Source organism: Falco rusticolus, chromosome 8 (assembly GCF_015220075.1).
Source record: "Falco rusticolus isolate bFalRus1 chromosome 8, bFalRus1.pri, whole genome shotgun sequence".
NCBI lineage: Eukaryota > Metazoa > Chordata > Aves > Falconiformes > Falconidae > Falco > Falco rusticolus.
Window position 1 is genome coordinate 6,681,679 of NC_051194.1, and position 16,461 is coordinate 6,698,139.

The 16,461-nt window shown below is 56.1% G+C and overlaps 1 protein-coding gene across 1 annotated transcript; it reads left to right on the plus strand.

The window, feature by feature from the left end:
• The first annotated feature begins 13 nt into the window (after nt 1-13).
• SLC6A7 (solute carrier family 6 member 7) lies at nt 14-14,477 on the plus strand. Its single transcript, XM_037398822.1, has 14 exons — nt 14-228; nt 5,840-6,020; nt 6,732-6,863; nt 7,418-7,652; nt 8,173-8,311; nt 8,606-8,740; nt 9,404-9,507; nt 10,070-10,194; nt 10,577-10,689; nt 10,771-10,902; nt 11,268-11,367; nt 11,737-11,837; nt 12,054-12,221; nt 13,174-14,477. Exons 1-14 carry the CDS (start codon nt 196-198, stop codon nt 13,384-13,386), a joined length of 1,911 nt encoding a protein of 636 aa, XP_037254719.1. The 5' UTR covers nt 14-195; the 3' UTR covers nt 13,387-14,477.
• The last annotated feature ends 1,984 nt before the right edge of the window (nt 14,478-16,461 follow it).

Below are 16,461 nucleotides of genomic sequence, written 5' to 3' on the forward strand. Positions count from 1 at the left end.
GGCAAACCTTTCCTCCAGCCTCGCTCCTCCCGTCCCCCCTGCCTCCCTCCGCCCCGCCAGCCCAGCCGGCAGGAAAGTGGCACCCCTCCTTGCCTGTTATCGCTTCGCCCGCTCCCCCTTCTCCCTCCCTCACGCCAGAGAAAGCGAGAGGAAAAAAGTGTCGGAGCAGAGAGCGCATAGCAACAGGATTCTGGGATGAAGAAGATTCGGCAGCAGCATCTCCGGGAGGTGAGAGCCGGGGAGTGGGGGTGACCCCAGGGCTGGGAGCCAGGGAGCAGGGGCAAGGGATGCCCATCACCTTGCCATCCTCTGCCCAGGGAGCCTCCGTGTGCAGCCGACAGACTTTTCCGTGGCAGGGATTGTAAACGGGGATAGCGTGAGCGTGTGGGGCCAAAGCAGGATCATGGGGAGAGGTATGGGGGGCATTTTGTGAGCACTGCTCCTGCCTCGCTGCTATCAGTGGACCAGGGAGGCCCTGTGCTGCGGGCAGAGCTGCCTGCTGCCTGCTCCAGCTGGCTGGGTGCTCTCTCCCAGCCCTCCCCTGCCAGGAGCAGGTGCTGCCGCTGATGATTCATGTTGTGTCTGGCTGGGCAGCTGTGGGTGGGAACCCGGGGGTAGAGCCGGCTCCCTACAGCGTGGCACCCCGGGGATGCTGCTCCCTACAGCGTGGCACCCCGGGGATGCTGCTCCCACCAGCCCAGGGGACTGCCTGCTCTCGGAGTGCGGGTGGTGATGAGGGGTTCCCCCCCAGCAGGATGAGCACAGGGAGCTGGACAGTGCCTTTCCCACCTGCAGCTCACATTGCCGCCTCCTCCTTCTCCTCCATAGGATTTAAAAGGGTCTCGGTGGTGCTGGACCCTGAACCCTGGCTTCAGGGCAGAGCTACTATCACTTTTTATATCCTGCTGGAAACCCTTTTTACACCCATCCCTCAGGCTTTCCTGTCCTATGCTCCCCTCCACTGCCACTTTGCTCTTACCAGGCTCTCTGAGTCCCTGTCTGCCCCCACGTTGGGGACCAAACTCCTTCTTGTGCCCACCCCATGTGGGGACATGACAGAGTAGGGTGGCAGAGGCTGGCATCCACAGCTCCCTCCTGGGGATTCGTAGCTGCTGCTGGTGTGTCAGCCCTTCCCTGAGCATCCCAGGTGGCGACCCAGGGCCGCGAGCCCCTCCGGCTCTGCCCTCTGCCGGATTGTGCCAGGGTGACTCCAGCCTGTGCCAGCTTCAGATGAACAAAAACCCAGGGAAGTTTCATCTCTGCCAGGAAATTCCTAGGATATTGGGACACGATGTGAAAAAGCCAGCAGTGGCTTGGTGAAAGCCAGCAGCTATCTGACAGCCCTGGCAACCTCAGGGCTGCCTACCTTTCTCCACTGTTGCTTGGAGGCATCGCCTGGCTCTTCCCTCTCCTCCCCTTTCCTAAAAATTGCTTTTTCAGATTACTTTGTGACTGCGAGATCCATTAAAAGTTGTCTTTGTCCCTTCCAAAGGCTTTCTGAGATACTTGAATTTCTCTGCTGCTGGTGATCCTGTTTAACATTTACTCAGGAATTCATTTAGTCCCACAGTGATCAGCTGGAATGAAAAGCAGATGTCTCTGGAGTTATTTTCCCCATTCCCAGTGCTGCTCAGGGCCCTGCTGTCCATCATTACCCAGAAATACTCTTGCTGAGCTCCAGACAGAGAACCTGGTGCTCGCAGCCACCCTGCACCTTGGGACCACCATGTCCAATGCTGGCATTGGGCTTGCCTGGAGCTGGCTGTGGCCGATGGAGGAGTGTGCACATCCCCAGTTGCAGCGCATGCCCTGGGACCCCGACAGCCTCCTCTCCCTCTCATTGTGATCCACTTCCCACTGGTGAGCTGGGAGTTTTAAGCCTTCTCCCCAGACATGTTTTAGACATATGGAAATTCCTCTTTAATAGAGGAGATCTTTCTCAGGCTTCTAAGGATTTCAGGTTGGCTTTTGCAAAATAGTATTTCCAGAAGAGCCGAGCGGATGTTTTATATTTGTTTGATTATTTGCTTTGGGGGTTATTTGGTAGGAATGGACTGAAGCCATGCGGTGGGAACCTGGATCTGGGCTGCCCCCCCTGTAACCTGGCCAGGCTGCCAAGCAGCATCCTCCTGCCTGAGCCACTGCACCCCCCTGCCTGCCACAAACTGCCTCGAGCCGTCCCCGCTCCTTCCCCAGGGTTTTGGGATGAAAGACCATAAGCATCTGCAGCTGTGCATATTCCCTGTGCTTTGGACATTGCTGTAATGAGTTTGCTTCAGCCTCAGCAATCTCTAGCCCCCCCACACTCCAGCATCTTGCTCCCTCTCCTGGCATGTGCTGTGACCCCGGGCTGGGGGAAACCAGTTAGCACAGCCCTTTAATGGGCAATTCCGCACCACAGAGATGCTCCATTTACTTCACTTTCTAAGCGATATTACATTGGAATTATTTTTTATGCTGGTTTTTTTTCTCGAAGAGATTAACAAGCAATTCAGACTAATCTGAAGTGATTCACACTTTACAGACGCACTGTGCTCGCACACAGCTGGGATCTGCAGGGGACAAATCTGGCGTCGGGTGGCATTTCTCCCAATGAAAGGCTGTGGTCCATGCACAAAACACTGACAAAATAAACCCACAGTGCCAGTTTGAATGGAGACAAAATATGAAAAACTAACTTTAATCAGGCTGTTTTTTTCATGGGTACAGCTGAGTTTTGCACTGGTTTACATAAATTGTTTTTTACAGAAAATAATTAGCATAGGGCAATTTCCTTATGGAAGCCAGCTCTTATCTTGGCAGAGACTAAAGTGCTTTTTCTTCTCGGTGACCTTTGCTTTGCTGACTTATTTGGGAGCATCTTCTGGTGAATAATGGAAAGTGATGCTGTGTTCAAAGAGGACGTGGTTGCCAAGGGAGCTGTTAGACCCCGTCTGTTTATAACTGCGAGATGGGAACCCGGTTTGAAAGACGGCAGTTAACAGTGGAAAGCACTAGAGCAATATTGTAGCACTAGAGCACTTCAGCTGCTGCTGAAAAAGAAAATTCCTGTTATAACAAAGGCTGAAAGGGAGCATTAATCCTAAAAAAACCCAGCTGAAATCAAGGTGGTGTGTGAGATTTACAGCAGCCAGAAGTAGAGAGGTGTGGATCTCTCAGCTATTTGGGGCAAAGATGGGCTGGAATCCTTAAATAGTGCATTTTCCAATTCCTTTTAAGTCAGGCAAACAGGCCGGGTTTTCTTTGATTTCTGTGAAAAGGCTTTGTTGGGGGCATTTTTGGCCATCACAGTCAGGGAGCAGCCTCCATGTGTGTTTTCCAGCAGCATCCCTGGCCCGTGCCTCCCCAAGCTACCCAACAGAGACCACAATGTCACCAACTGCAGGGTCTACCCAACTCCTGAGCAGTCTCTGCTTTCAGCTCTGGGGTCCCAGATTTAAACTGCAGAGCTCCAGCTGAAGATATTAATAAGGGGAGCAGTCATCACTGAGACATAGATGACAAACTACATCCCGTGGCCTTTGAAAAGGGTGACTGAGATGGGGACGGGGCCATGTACAGTTTGGAAAAGGTCAGATTAGTTCCTTTCTTTTCTTTTTCTGGTTTCTTTGTTGATTTCCATGCTACATCTGATGGGTGGGCACCTGCATTTAATCAGGTCATGTGGCTCCGCTGCTGCCCTCTTGCAGCTGTTTAGAATTAGGCAGAGGTGCAGGAATTAGGCGAGAGGATTTAATGATCTCCCAGCATCTCTGCCTACTGTTTTTCTGTGGTGCAAACCTGGAAAGCAAGAGCGCTCCAGGCAGCATGATGGACCAGGAAGCATATTTTGAGGGGAAGGTTGAACTGTGATGGCTCCAGAGCTTCTGTCCCCACCTGGCAGGGACCTTTGTGAATACAGCTTTTAGCCACTGGAGCTTTCAGGAGGGATGTTGCAGAGCAGTCTGTCCATCACCTGCAAGCACAGGCTGCTGTGGGTCATGCCCGCTGTGTGTGCTGGGTTAGCAGGCATGGCCATGGTTTGGAGAAGTTGCTGAGCCAGAGAGCTGTGTTAAACAGCTGTAGGAGAACTGCCAGTTAGCAACAGTTTTATAGCAACAGTATTATATTTGGGTCATATTTTGACTTTCCAGCCTGTGTTTCTGAAGCTTTTTCTTCTGGCCCTTGCCTTGTGATGGTGGCATCCAGCAGTGATAGGCTTTAATGGTGAGTTTTAGTTAAAGCCTTTGCTTGGGCTGTGCATTTCAGGTTGGCTTTGGGAAGTTTTCCCCGGCTGTCCCTTGAGGGTTTTGCATGACAGGTTCACTTCCATATACCATGCCTTCAGGCTGTGAGCAGCACGTATGTGGTGCCAGGGGCTGGAGGAGTGGGGTGCACCCTGTGAAAAGTGGGAGCCTATAGCCATCGCCAGCATGGCTCCTCGTCTCCATGGGAACCGGTAGCAAGAGCATCCCACAGTCCAGCAGTTGAGGAAGAGGAGGAGGAGAGGAGATAGCTGCCGCTTTCCCTGGGAGCTGCAGCAGGGCAGCGCTGGGCTCTGCTCACCAGCTCTCACCTCCTGGGGGATGGAGGTCTGCTGCAGGCTCTGAGCACTTGTACGCACTCATGCAGGGGGACCCACAACTCCTGGATGATCCCTCCAAATCCAGGCCCCTCGCCCTCAGCCACAACCCATGGGCATGTTCCCTGTGACCCATGAACTCGGGGATACGGAGGTGGCTGCTTTTTTTTTTCCTCTTGAGTTCCCAAAAAGAAAGGAAGGTTCCCAAATGGGTCTCTGGTGCCTTGTTGGCAGGGAGCTCAGCACCCTTCTGCCTCTGTGCCTCAATGCCAGCCAAACCCGATATAGTCCCAGGCAATGTGCAGTGGCACAGGGGCAGGATCCTCATCCCACCCCTTTTTTGCTGCCTGGCCTTGCAGAAGGGATATCTGCAATGGGTTCTAAGCTGAGCTGAGGCTTTCAGCTTTGGTGACTGCTGATGGGATGGGAGCCAGCAGGGATGCCTTCCCCACTCTCCCAAGGTCAGGAAACTGGGCAATTTCAGACAAACTAAGGATCTCACTGCAGACCTGATGTAAGCAGACACAGAAACACCAAGGAGCTTCCCTCCTGGTGCATGACACCAACCTAAATGCATTGCAGGGACTGTGCCTCCCTCTTGCAGCACTGAGGCAGCCAGGCAGGAAGGGAAGGGGTTAATTCCCTGCCTGCTGAATAGCTGCCTGAGCCTCACTGATCCAGGGCAGATTAGGAAAGCTGGAAGGAGCTCTCTCAGCAGGGACAGCCGGGAGTGCGTCACTAAATCCCCACAGCGTAGGCTTTTGGCAGTTGGAAAAGTGCAGAAAACCTACAGAGCGTTTAATGGCAGCCGAGTGCCCAGCATGGCAGGGGCGCGTGGGGCTGGGGTGCTGTGCTCCGGGACAGGATGAGGGTGGTTCTTCCCCTGCTGTCCTCACAGCCATGCTCTGTGGGAGAGGAGGGAAGTTTATCATGACCCTTTGAAAGGATTTCTTAGGAAACTGGGGTTGCAAGATGACAGGTCCTGGCCTCTCAAGATGAACCGGGACCATCCTGCCTTTCCCAGGGGAGCTCTGGCCATGTGGGATTGCATTTATCCCTTTTCCTTGCTCAGCAGCAGAGCAAGACGTCCTCTGATCTGGTCACAGAGAGCTGCTGGGACAGGGTGTCCTCAAGGGACAAGTGTCAATGCTGTGACTTGGGGTCACAAATTCACACCCAAGCTTTCAGTTCTCCTTTCCTCTCTCCCACTCTTCATCCTTTGTTTCCATTCTTCCCCTGATCCCCGCCTGCCCTCTCCCATCCCCTGCTCTTACTCAGCCGGTGACACCAGAGCTCCTGGTGAGCCCCAGCAGCCAGGACAGGGACCTGGGCTCCGAGTGCCCAGAAGACAGAGGGAACTGGACGGGACGACTGGATTTCCTCCTTTCCTGCATCGGATACTGCGTGGGCCTTGGAAATGTCTGGAGGTTCCCCTACAGGGCTTACACCAATGGAGGAGGTACCTGAGCATCCTTTGGAGTGGCCACATCTGCCCCTCACTGAGCTGGGCTGGTGGGACATGTCTCTGAAGAGATGTGTCTTCCCCTCTCGGGGCTGGGAAGTAGTGTTCATTGTTATGGGGTGAAGCCTCCTGCTGCCCCCGATGCTTGCTATAGGGTTTTAACCACCTGTACCCATGTGTGGAAGGGACTCACCAGATCACCTCTGCACTCATGGCCTTGGCGGCATCCCCAGCTCCATGCTGGGCTGGATACTGCCTGAGCATCCATCTCTCTTGGTTTCCAATAGCTTCTTGGGCTGATGTCCTCCAGGACTCAGTGGGGTCACCAAATGCTTCCCAGGTATCAAAGGAGCAGAGCAAGATTTTTGCAATGCAAGACCCCAGTGTAGTTGTGCAAATTGCCCAGCTTGTTCAACTACTCCCAGAGTAATTGCTTGCCAAATGCAATAATAACTGGAGAATTTCACAACATTTGTGAAAGATTCAAGGACAAAAGAGAGTTGGGAGCAGGGGGGAAGCAGGGCACTGGGTGGATCACAGACCCTTTCCTCCTGCATTAGCAGTGAACTGCCACCCCTTGCTGTCTTCCAGACTGTGGCTTAGATCCTTCAGGGCCACAGAAAGCTGAATGAACATTATTCTCTGTCATAGATGGTCTTTAGGTGTTTGCTCTGTGTTATTTTTAGGTTTTTTTCTTGTTTCTTGCAGGAGCTTTCTTGGTTCCTTACTTCATCATGCTGGCCATCTGTGGGATCCCCATCTTCTTCATGGAGCTGTCACTTGGTCAGTTCTCCAGCCTGGGGCCACTCGCTGTCTGGAAGATAAGCCCTCTCTTTAAAGGTGCGTGAGTGAAGTCCAGAGCTTTTGCAAGACCTCTGGAAGAGCTGCTGAATGAGGACATGGACCAGCATCAGCATCCTATGATGCTCAAAGCTCTTGTTAGAATCAAAGGTTAAATCGTGGAGGAAGGTGGAGCAGGCTGGACTTCTGGGTTAGCTGTTTTAGTAGCTGCATGATATGTATGAGATGGATAGGTCTTTGAAGCTCTAGAAATTGTATGAAAATTGTTAAGCCAGTTAGTATACAAAATACTGCAACAAAGCTAAGCAATAACTGTTAAAGACGAAGGTAAGAATAAAGTTTTTAAAAAGTCAAATAAAATACTCTCATTCTCAACATTACGTTGGAGTAAAATCATCTGTACAATGCAATAGATCATCAATTCAGAGAAGGCATGTCTGGAGGGTGTAATGGCAATAAGAGAGTCCCCCCAGCAGGTGAACCTCTGACTGGTTAAATATTTGGCTGCTGAGATCCAGTGTCTGACCCTGGTTTTGGATTTGCTCTGCTCCAGAGAGATAGCTCACTCCTCCTTTACCCTCTCCCTCCTCCAGGCATTGGCATGGGCACCATCCTCATCGTCTCCCTCGTGGCCATTTACTACAATATGATCATTGCTTACGTTCTCTTCTACCTCTTTGCATCCCTCACAAGCGACTTGCCCTGGCAGCACTGCGGCAACTGGTGGAACACCGACCTGTGCCTGGACCACCACGTCATCAAGACAGGGAACACCACCTTCCCTGTCAACATCAGCAATACCGTCAGCCCCAGTGAGGAGTACTGGAGGTAAAGAGGTCAGCCTGACCCGGTTGGCATCCATCTGGGAAGAGCATGAGGATAGGATGAGGGGTGGAGGGTCTGTGATGCACATCTCATGGCATGGTGGGCACTCATGGTTGGCATTGTGGGTGCAGTGATGGGCTGTCATGGGCAGCTGCTGGCGATATCTCAGTTTATCCGTTGGGATCATGTCCCTGGGATGTGGGAAGTGTCCACGATCTAGCGCTGCTTTGCTGGCCTGGAGATATATTAGACTGAAATGCATCCCATGCCTGGACCAGCTGGGAATTTTCTCTCAAGCTGCCAGGCCATCCCCTCTGGGGTCTTTAATGCATGGTGGTGAAATCACACCAGTTGCTCCGCTTTCCCCAGCAAATAGCTGCCAGTGCCTTGTTGCTCTTTCATTGCTGGGACTTTCGATGAGGTTGTTTTTTGCAGCAGAAGCATTGCTACGTTCAGAGAGGGCCTCTGGAAGGAGGCGGGAGGTGTCCATGGCCTCTCACTAGTGACTCTCCTTTCTCCCTAGCCGGTACGTCCTGCACATCCAAGGGAGCTCTGGGATCGGGGATCCCGGGAGAATCCGCTGGAACTTGTGTCTGTGCCTGCTCCTTTCTTGGACTATCGTCTATCTGTGCATCCTAAAGGGAGTCAAATCCTCTGGCAAGGTGAGGGCTGCACAGTCTCTTCTGGGGGGGGTGATGCTCACCAGTGCCTGCAATTTTCTGCATATCTGGGAAAGTGAGACCCATAAACAGCATTAGCTGGACACAGGCCACTTTGGGGATGGTTTGTGCACCCAGACACAGCAGGGCTGATGGCTCTCCTGCGTCCCGAAGACCCCAGCACTGCAGCATGATACCAGGCAGTGCAGGGTCCCACTGTGGGGACAGGGCTGGGAGGGAATGCTGGTGCTGTGCTCTCGCTCCCGGCTCTCCCAGCTGGCTCTGCTCCTCCCACAGGTCGTGTACTTCACTGCCACCTTCCCGTACCTCATCCTGGTGATGCTGCTTATTCGTGGCGTGACCCTGGAGGGGGCCTGGAAGGGGATCCAGTTTTACCTCACACCCCAGTTTGATCACTTGCTGTCTTCCAAGGTGAGCAGGGCCTTGTGTAGTTTGTTCAAGACACAAAAATGAACCTTCTCCTGCCACCTCCAGCATGCAACAGAGGCAGTTCACTTACCCAGGTGCCTTTTCCAGCCACCCTCAACCTAAAGCCCTCTCTCTTGGTTGTTTCTAAACCCAAAGTGTTTGCCTTCCAGCAATCTGTCTTTGCTCCACACCTTGCCTATGCCACTCCTCCCACCTGGTACAGCCCTCTGCCTGCATTTCAGGCTCTCCAGGCAGGGAACAGTGTGCTTACCACCTCCCCTGGGTACCAGGACTGTGGGCAGGATTATCCCAGCCCCTGTGATGGGCTGGGGGGTGTCGGTGGGTGCCCATGATGGTTTTGGCTGTTCCGTTTTTCTCAAGCAATCTGTGTGTGGAGCAGGGAGTTTTCTTGGGACGTCAGTGTTGTAGCAGAGAGCACCCAGTTTTACAAAGGCGTTCAGTGCCATGCTGGGCTCTAAAATGCTCTTGTTACCCTTCTGCTAGCCAGCCGACCCACTATGAGTGGTGAGCATGTTAACAGGGAAAGGCAAAGACCCTGTAGGCTTTTGCGTGCTTGGATGGCTGGGGAAGCATATTTTCAACTCCCTTTTCCTTGGAGGAGGTTTCCAGCCCCCTGCTGTCCTCAGACCTGTTTCTTTCCCCCAGGTGTGGATTGAGGCAGCCCTGCAGATTTTCTACTCCCTTGGGGTAGGCTTTGGGGGCCTCCTCACCTTCGCCTCGTACAACACCTTCCATCAGAATATCTACAGGTGGGAGCCGGCTGCTGTCTTCTAAAAAGTGTGGGTTGGGGGGAGCCATGAAAGCCTCATCTGGTGGGTTTAAAGCCAGAAGAAGCACATGGTGCAGCACAGGGTCATCCAGCACTTGCTCGAGCATCTTACAGATACCTGGCAGCTTACACAGGCTCGAGAAGGACAGCAGGATCTGTGGTAGAAAACTCTGCTAAGCATCGAGGCACAGCACCTGGATCAGAAGGTTTGGGCTGTAGGTGCTCAAGGCTGGGGATATTTGAGGCTAGAGCTATGCATGTCACCAGCATCCATTGTGGGTCACCAGCAGAGTCTGGCTGTTGGACATCTGGGCTGATCCCCTCCACAGGGGAAAGAAAGCTTGGGAGGAACCCCCACAAAATGACCATGTCATTAGATAAATATTCCTTTTGGCCCTGGGAAGCACATGCCAAGAGAAGCCCTGGAGGAGAATAGCACTGGGTCGTGTTACTGTGGCACCTGGGGCTGGCAATGCCACCGTGCACTGGTGCGGGGTGGGAAGGAGCAGGCACGTTCACAGCATGCTCTTTCTCCTCTGTAGGGACACCTTCATAGTGACCTTGGGCAATGCCATCACCAGCATCCTGGCAGGGTTTGCCATCTTCTCTGTTTTGGGATACATGTCCCAGGAGCTTGGGGTCCCTGTTAACCAGGTGGCAAAAGCAGGTGAGGTCAAACAGACACCCTTTCTCCTTCACCCTCTGCCTGGGTGCACTGTGCATCCCCTCCAGGATGGAAGGCATCTGAGGGTGTCAGTGTGAGGATGAAACCGTGCACTCGGCTGACCAGGGGGAGGGAAGCGGGGAGACCAGTTCCTGTCATGCAAGTGTTGAGTGTGCCAAGCGATGTCTAATAAAGGTCTGAGCAAGGAGCAGGCTGGTTCTCCTGTACCTCTCCACCCTCTGCTGCAGGACCCCTCCTGCCCATCTTGCAGGAGCCCTGGCAGGCCCCTGCCATGATGTCAGTCTGCTGGGTTCTCCTCTCCTCCATCCGTCCATGCCCCACACTGTCACCCCTTTTTCACCCTGCTGTCCTTTACCTCCCCTAGGTCCTGGCCTGGCTTTTGTGGTGTACCCCCAGGCCATGACAATGCTCCCCCTTTCTCCATTCTGGTCTTTCCTGTTCTTCTTCATGCTGTTAACCTTGGGCCTGGACAGCCAGGTAAGGACAGAGCCCACTGAGCCAGCCGCTGTGCCAGGCAGCCCCGGGGGCTCAGGGGACCCTCTTCTCTTCTGCATGCAGTTTGCCTTCATGGAGACCATCGTTACAGCAGTGACAGATGAATTTCCCTACTACCTTCGGCCAAAGAAAGCTTCATTCTCAGCTGTCATCTGCATCGCCCTCTTCCTGATGGGGCTCATCCTCACAACAGAGGTAAGGCTGTGGGGCTGGATTCGTTGTGGGGACTGACTAGGACCTCACTTCAGGGAGAGCTTAGGGCAGGGGCCAAGTTTGCAGACACATGTATTCACGTCAGCTAACAAGGTGGAAGAGAGATGATCCATGAGCCTGGGCTTCCTGGGGATGTGAGGTCCAGGGGGAGCGACACTACGTTATTCCTGTCCCTGCAACCAGCCCCAGAAGGAAAGTGATGTCTCCTGAGGTGCCTGACTGTTGTCTTCCCCAGCGCCCACAAAGGGCCTCAGGGGATGTGTCCCCAAAAGCAGGAGGACATGGGGGTGGGAGTTTATTGGGACAATGGCCATGGAGATGCTGGCCGCTGCGCTTTGCCTCCACAGGGTGGGATGTACTGGCTGGTCCTACTGGATGACTACAGTGCTGGCTTTGGTCTCATGGTGGTGGTGATCACTACCTGCCTCGTGGTGACACGTGTCTATGGTAAGGGTGTCTGTCACCACAGGGGCACGGGGAAGGGTGGGTTCTCTGTATCAAGAGACAGATTTAGAGGGAAAGGTAAGGGAGCCAGCAGCCTTAGAATGACCATGAAACACCTCTGCTCCCACCACTTGTTTCTTCTTGGCCATCACTGTATTCACCTCTCCTGAGATACTTGGGGTTCTAAACCTGGTCCCTCAGACAGCACCTGCTGGGGCCCCCCTTCCTGCATCTCCCAGCTGGGAGGGGACACCTCTTTGCTGTAGAGGATGCAAACCACCACTTTTGATCAGGGAAGAGCAGCCCGGTACAGGCATCTGGCCCTGGGTGGGGGATCACAGTTTTGAGTCCCTTTCCCTCTCCCTCCTTCAGGCATGAAGAGGTTCTGCCGAGATATCCACATGATGCTGGGCTTCAAACCAGGGCCCTACTTCAGAGCCTGCTGGATGGTCCTGTCCCCAGCAACAATGATGGTAACTGCTCAGCTTGAGGTGCTGGATGGTGCTGGAAAGCCAAAGTGGTGCCAGCATCCCTGGTGACTTCCCATTGCAACAAGTCACTCTGCTGGCATCTCCTGCCCCAAGGACCATTCTGGTTCTGCTGGGAGGTCTCCATCTTCTCCAGGTCTTTTTTGAGCATGAGACCTTCAGAGGGCCCTCTGCTGACTTCAGTTTCTTGCCATCCCACAGGCTCTGCTGGTGTACAACATCATCAAGTACCAGCCCTCTGAGTACGGCAGCTACCGCTTCCCTGGCTGGGCTGAGGTCTTGGGCATCCTCATGGGAGTCTTCTCCTGCCTGATGATTCCCGTGGGCATGGTGGTGGCTGTGCTCCGAGAAGAAGGGACGCTGTGGGAGGTAGGAGGTGCTGGGGCCCAGCGTTGCTGGGGAGCACCCCAGAAATGTGCAGGGGTGACAACGAGACCCTGTAAAACCTGTATTATCTGGAAATTTCTGCTTCCTCTCTCCTGGAGGTGTGTGCCTCCACCCCTCCTTGCTGCCCATGGGGTATGAGAGATGGCATGTCCCAGGGCATTTCCAGCAGTGCCCCTTCCCACGATGCCAGGCAGGCACCGAGTCTCACTGCTTCCCATGCCCCTTCCAAACCAAGCTTGCTGTGCCTGGCCCTGTGGGGAAGGACGTTGTCCCTAGCATGGGGCAGGTGCAGGCACATGGGACTTTGCACCCATTTTGCAGGAGCAGCGATAGAGCAAGGCAGGCAGCTGCCAGAACATGCAGGCGGCCACAGGCAGCACAGGTGGGATCCCTCTGCTGAAAGACTTTGCCCAGGAGCAGGTTATGAAGCCGCCGGCTGGTCACAGCCTTCCCAGCCCGGCTGGGCTTTGCTGCTCTCCCCAGGCTGCAAAAAGCAGAGGCAGCAGGGCTTGCTGCCCTCCCCAGGCAACAACTTGCCTGCTGGGGCACCCACTGGCTGCAGCCTGGCTTGGTGCAGCCGTGGGCACAGTGGCGTGGCCAGGAACTGCCTTGGCTGAGGCTGACCCCTTGTCTGGGTGGCTCTAACCCCACACCACAGGGCTGCAGCCCTGCCATAGCCCCTAGCTCCTGCAAGCCCTTGTGACCAGCACCCACAGACCACAACACCTGCCCAGCACACAGCAGGGCACTTACCCAGAGCCACTTTCCCAAAAAGCTTCAGGACAAGCTTTTGGCCCCCATCCCATCCTTATCGGAGGCTCTTCCAGTCCCTCAGGGCTGGCAGAGGACACCATCCCCTGGGAGGGGTGGGTGAGCTGCTGGATGGGGGTGCTGGTGCAGGGTGCCTGTGCTCGCTCTGCCTGTCTCCTTGCAGCGAGTCCAGCAAGCCAGCCGGCCCACCATGGACTGGGGCCCGTCGCTGGAGGAGAACCGAACGGGCATGTATGTGGCAAGCCTGGCCGGCAGCCAGTCCCCCAAGCCGCTGATGGTCCACATGCGGAAATATGGGGGAATCACCAGCTACGAGAACACGGCCATCGAGGTGGACCGGGAGATGGAGGAGGAGGAGGAGGAGTCCATGATGTGAGAGGACCGAGCACCCTGTAGGCTGATGGGGGGCTCACACACACTACCCCCCCACACACACCCCCCAGTTTGCACAGGTTGCACTGCGGCACTTCAGGACAGCTTGGGGGGTCTTTTGGGGAGCAGTTGGGAGCTGCCGACCCTGCCAGCCTCCTCACCACCACCCTGGCCCCACCAGGACGGAGCTGGTGCCTGTCCCACTGCCCCCAAGGTGTTTCTGTTCAGTATGGCAAGTTGTGTGGTGAGTCTGTGCAGCTGTGTGATGGCGTCTGGTTGAAGCGTCTGGGCTGCCTCACTCCCACCCTCCTCCCCAGCCCTGCCCTCCCTGCGCAGGGATGCTCGGACAGCAGGGATGTTCAGGCTGCAGGAGGTGGGGAGAGGAGGAGGTCCTCTGCATTGGTCTTCTCTGCTCGTGTGTATTTAACTCCAGTAACCCACAAACACATGTGGGAAAGGACTGTAATATCCTCCATGCCCTAAGGATGGTGTGTGCAGGCCCTCCGCTCACACAGAGGTGCTCCAGCAAAACCAGCACAAACCAGTGCCCCATTAAAGAAATCTGACCTAATAAAATGAGCAGCTAAAAACGATTAGAAGGGGATGAAAAACAAAAAAGCTTTATGAACAAACCAGCTTGGGCCTTTCCAAGCTTGTAGATTCCTGAGGGACATCAGTGGGTCAGGGCAGCTCTTCCCCACTGGTGCCTGTCAGGGCTGGGGTGAGCTGAAGGGAGGGAAGAGGCTGAGTGACCTGTCCCCTACGTGTGCAGGAGGTCAGGGACAGGTCTCAGCTGGACTCAGAGCCAAAGGAGGACCTGTGTCCATCTCCGAGGGAGAGCCAAGGGCTGTCCCTAGCACTGAGTGCTGCTTTTCCCAGGGAAAGGCAAAGGGCTGGGTTTCAGCACCTGCGTGTGATTTTGGGGTAGTTCAGCCCAGGGAGAATCCACCTCCTGCCCATGCTGCTGGCCTGGGGGGTGCCGGTGAGCTTCTGGATGGGGCTGTCTGGACCTGACGCTGCCAGTTCCCATCACCCTGATGTCATGTGTGCCTTCTCCCGTGTGCTGTCAGCTTGCCATTAAAAAGTGGTGTGTGACACAGCCTCTCCTGGGTTATTCAGGGGGTTCCTCAGCATGCAATAAGGGCACATCTAGAGGGGCTTCCAGGGTTGGAGGGGCACAGACCCCCTGGGCTTTGCCCTGCAAACCTCAGTCCTGGTCAGGTAAAAGCCACAAACCCAGGATAAACAGAAAAATTATGGTTTGTGTGTGGTTTGTGCATGTGGCCCTGGTGCACCGGGCTGTTAACCCTATGGGCCATGCTGCCTTGGGCCCAGCACCATGGGCTGAGCCTCCAGGATGAATCCTGGTGTGAGGCTGCAAATTTCTTTAAGAACCCTTTCCTATGGTGGAGGAGATTTTATTTTTGCCTTTGCCACTCCTAGGGTGTAGGCCTTCTGCCCGCCTGCCTCCCCATGCCTGGGGATGCTGAGCTCCCTCCCCAGCTAGCTCTGTCCTTCCTTGCCCTGCAGGACCACTGGTGGCTTTCCATGTCCCTCTCACCATAACCCACCACGGCTGCAGCCTGCGGGGAAGATGGGGGTCCCCCAGCCCCAACTTCCCTAGGCATGTGGGGCTGACAGCACGACAGCACTGCAAAGCACCTTCAGCTGCTAGCCCCTGGGTTAATCATTAGAGGCCACCATAAAAGCATCGCTGATGGAAAGTTCAGGCTGTGGTGGCTGGGGAGTGGGGAGGGCCTGCCATAAACATTTATGGCCCCAATGAATCCCTCGCTCTAACCTTGACACTATTTACTGAGCAGGAGGCCTCGGGAGGTCACGGTGTTGCTCAGCCATAGCTGTTGGTGCTGGCCGGGGAGCCCAGGCTGGGATGGCCCCAGCAGGGGCACGCACAGGGGTCTGCGTGGTGTGATGGAGCCGGTGATGGACTTGGGTGTTTCGTGATGTTGCTGCTGGCCACAATGTGCTAGAGCCACCAGGAGAGCCTGGTGCCTTCCCACGCCGTGGAGAGGGAGGTGCTTTGGGCTGACCAGGCTGGTCCGGTCCTGGCGTGGCTCTGACCTTTTCCTACCCACACGGGGTCCCGCCACATTCCCTAAATCCTCATGTAAACCCGGCATCCTCTGGGGTCTCCCTTGGCAGCTGCCGTCAATCAGCGTGGTGCTGCGCAGGGACACGGTGGGAGTGAAGCCCCTGGTGCAAAAGGTGCCGGGGTGATGGCACAGCCGCAGGACATGTCCCTGGGCCAGGGTGATGCCATAGCCGGAGGACATGTCCCCTGGGCCACGTGTGGCTGTGCACGTCGAGGCTGGTGGCAGCACGCCGGCCGCCGGGGCAGCCGTACCCTGCACGGCAACGTGGCCGGGGATGCCACACCGCCCCCACCCCCCGTCCCCGCGGCAGGGAACCCCCCCCCCCCGCCGCTTTGGGCTGCGGCGTGTCCCGCTGCTCCCCCGCGGAGCCCAGGGCGAGACCCTTGGGCTGGCGGGGCTGGCGGGGGGCGGCCGGGGCGCGGGGGGTGCCCGGCTCCCTGCCCCCCGCCCTGCGGGGCCGGCTGGGGAAGGGGCGGCGGGGCGGGCCGGTGCTGACACCTGCTGGGGCCGCCGCGCATGGCAGGCGGCGGGGGGGCTCCCGTGCCCGGCCGGGCCCCGCGGCGGGACCGGCGTGTGCGGGGCAGGGACAGCCCGGCCCCCGCAGGGTACCAGCCCGTCTGCATGGGCAAAGCCGGGCAGCTGCCCCGGGGGGACCCCCCAGACCCCGTCCTGGGCTGGGCTGGGGGTGCTGCGCCCCGCACCCTGCAGCACCAGCTCCCCCAAAACTCTCCTGGCTGCCCAGTGGGCAAGGGTGACAGCTCGGTCCCCACCTCCCAGCCAGCCCCGGGCAGCTTGTGGGGTCTCCCAGGCACCTGTAGCCCCCGGAGCCCCGTCCCCGGGAAAAGGGCCGGGTTGGGGTGACCCAGGTCTGCAGGTGGCAACAAGCTCTGCCAAAGCCCCAGGGGTGCGGGCGGCCAGGGGTGCCCAGGGTACCAGCACCCCGCGGGCAGGGGCACAGCGCCTGC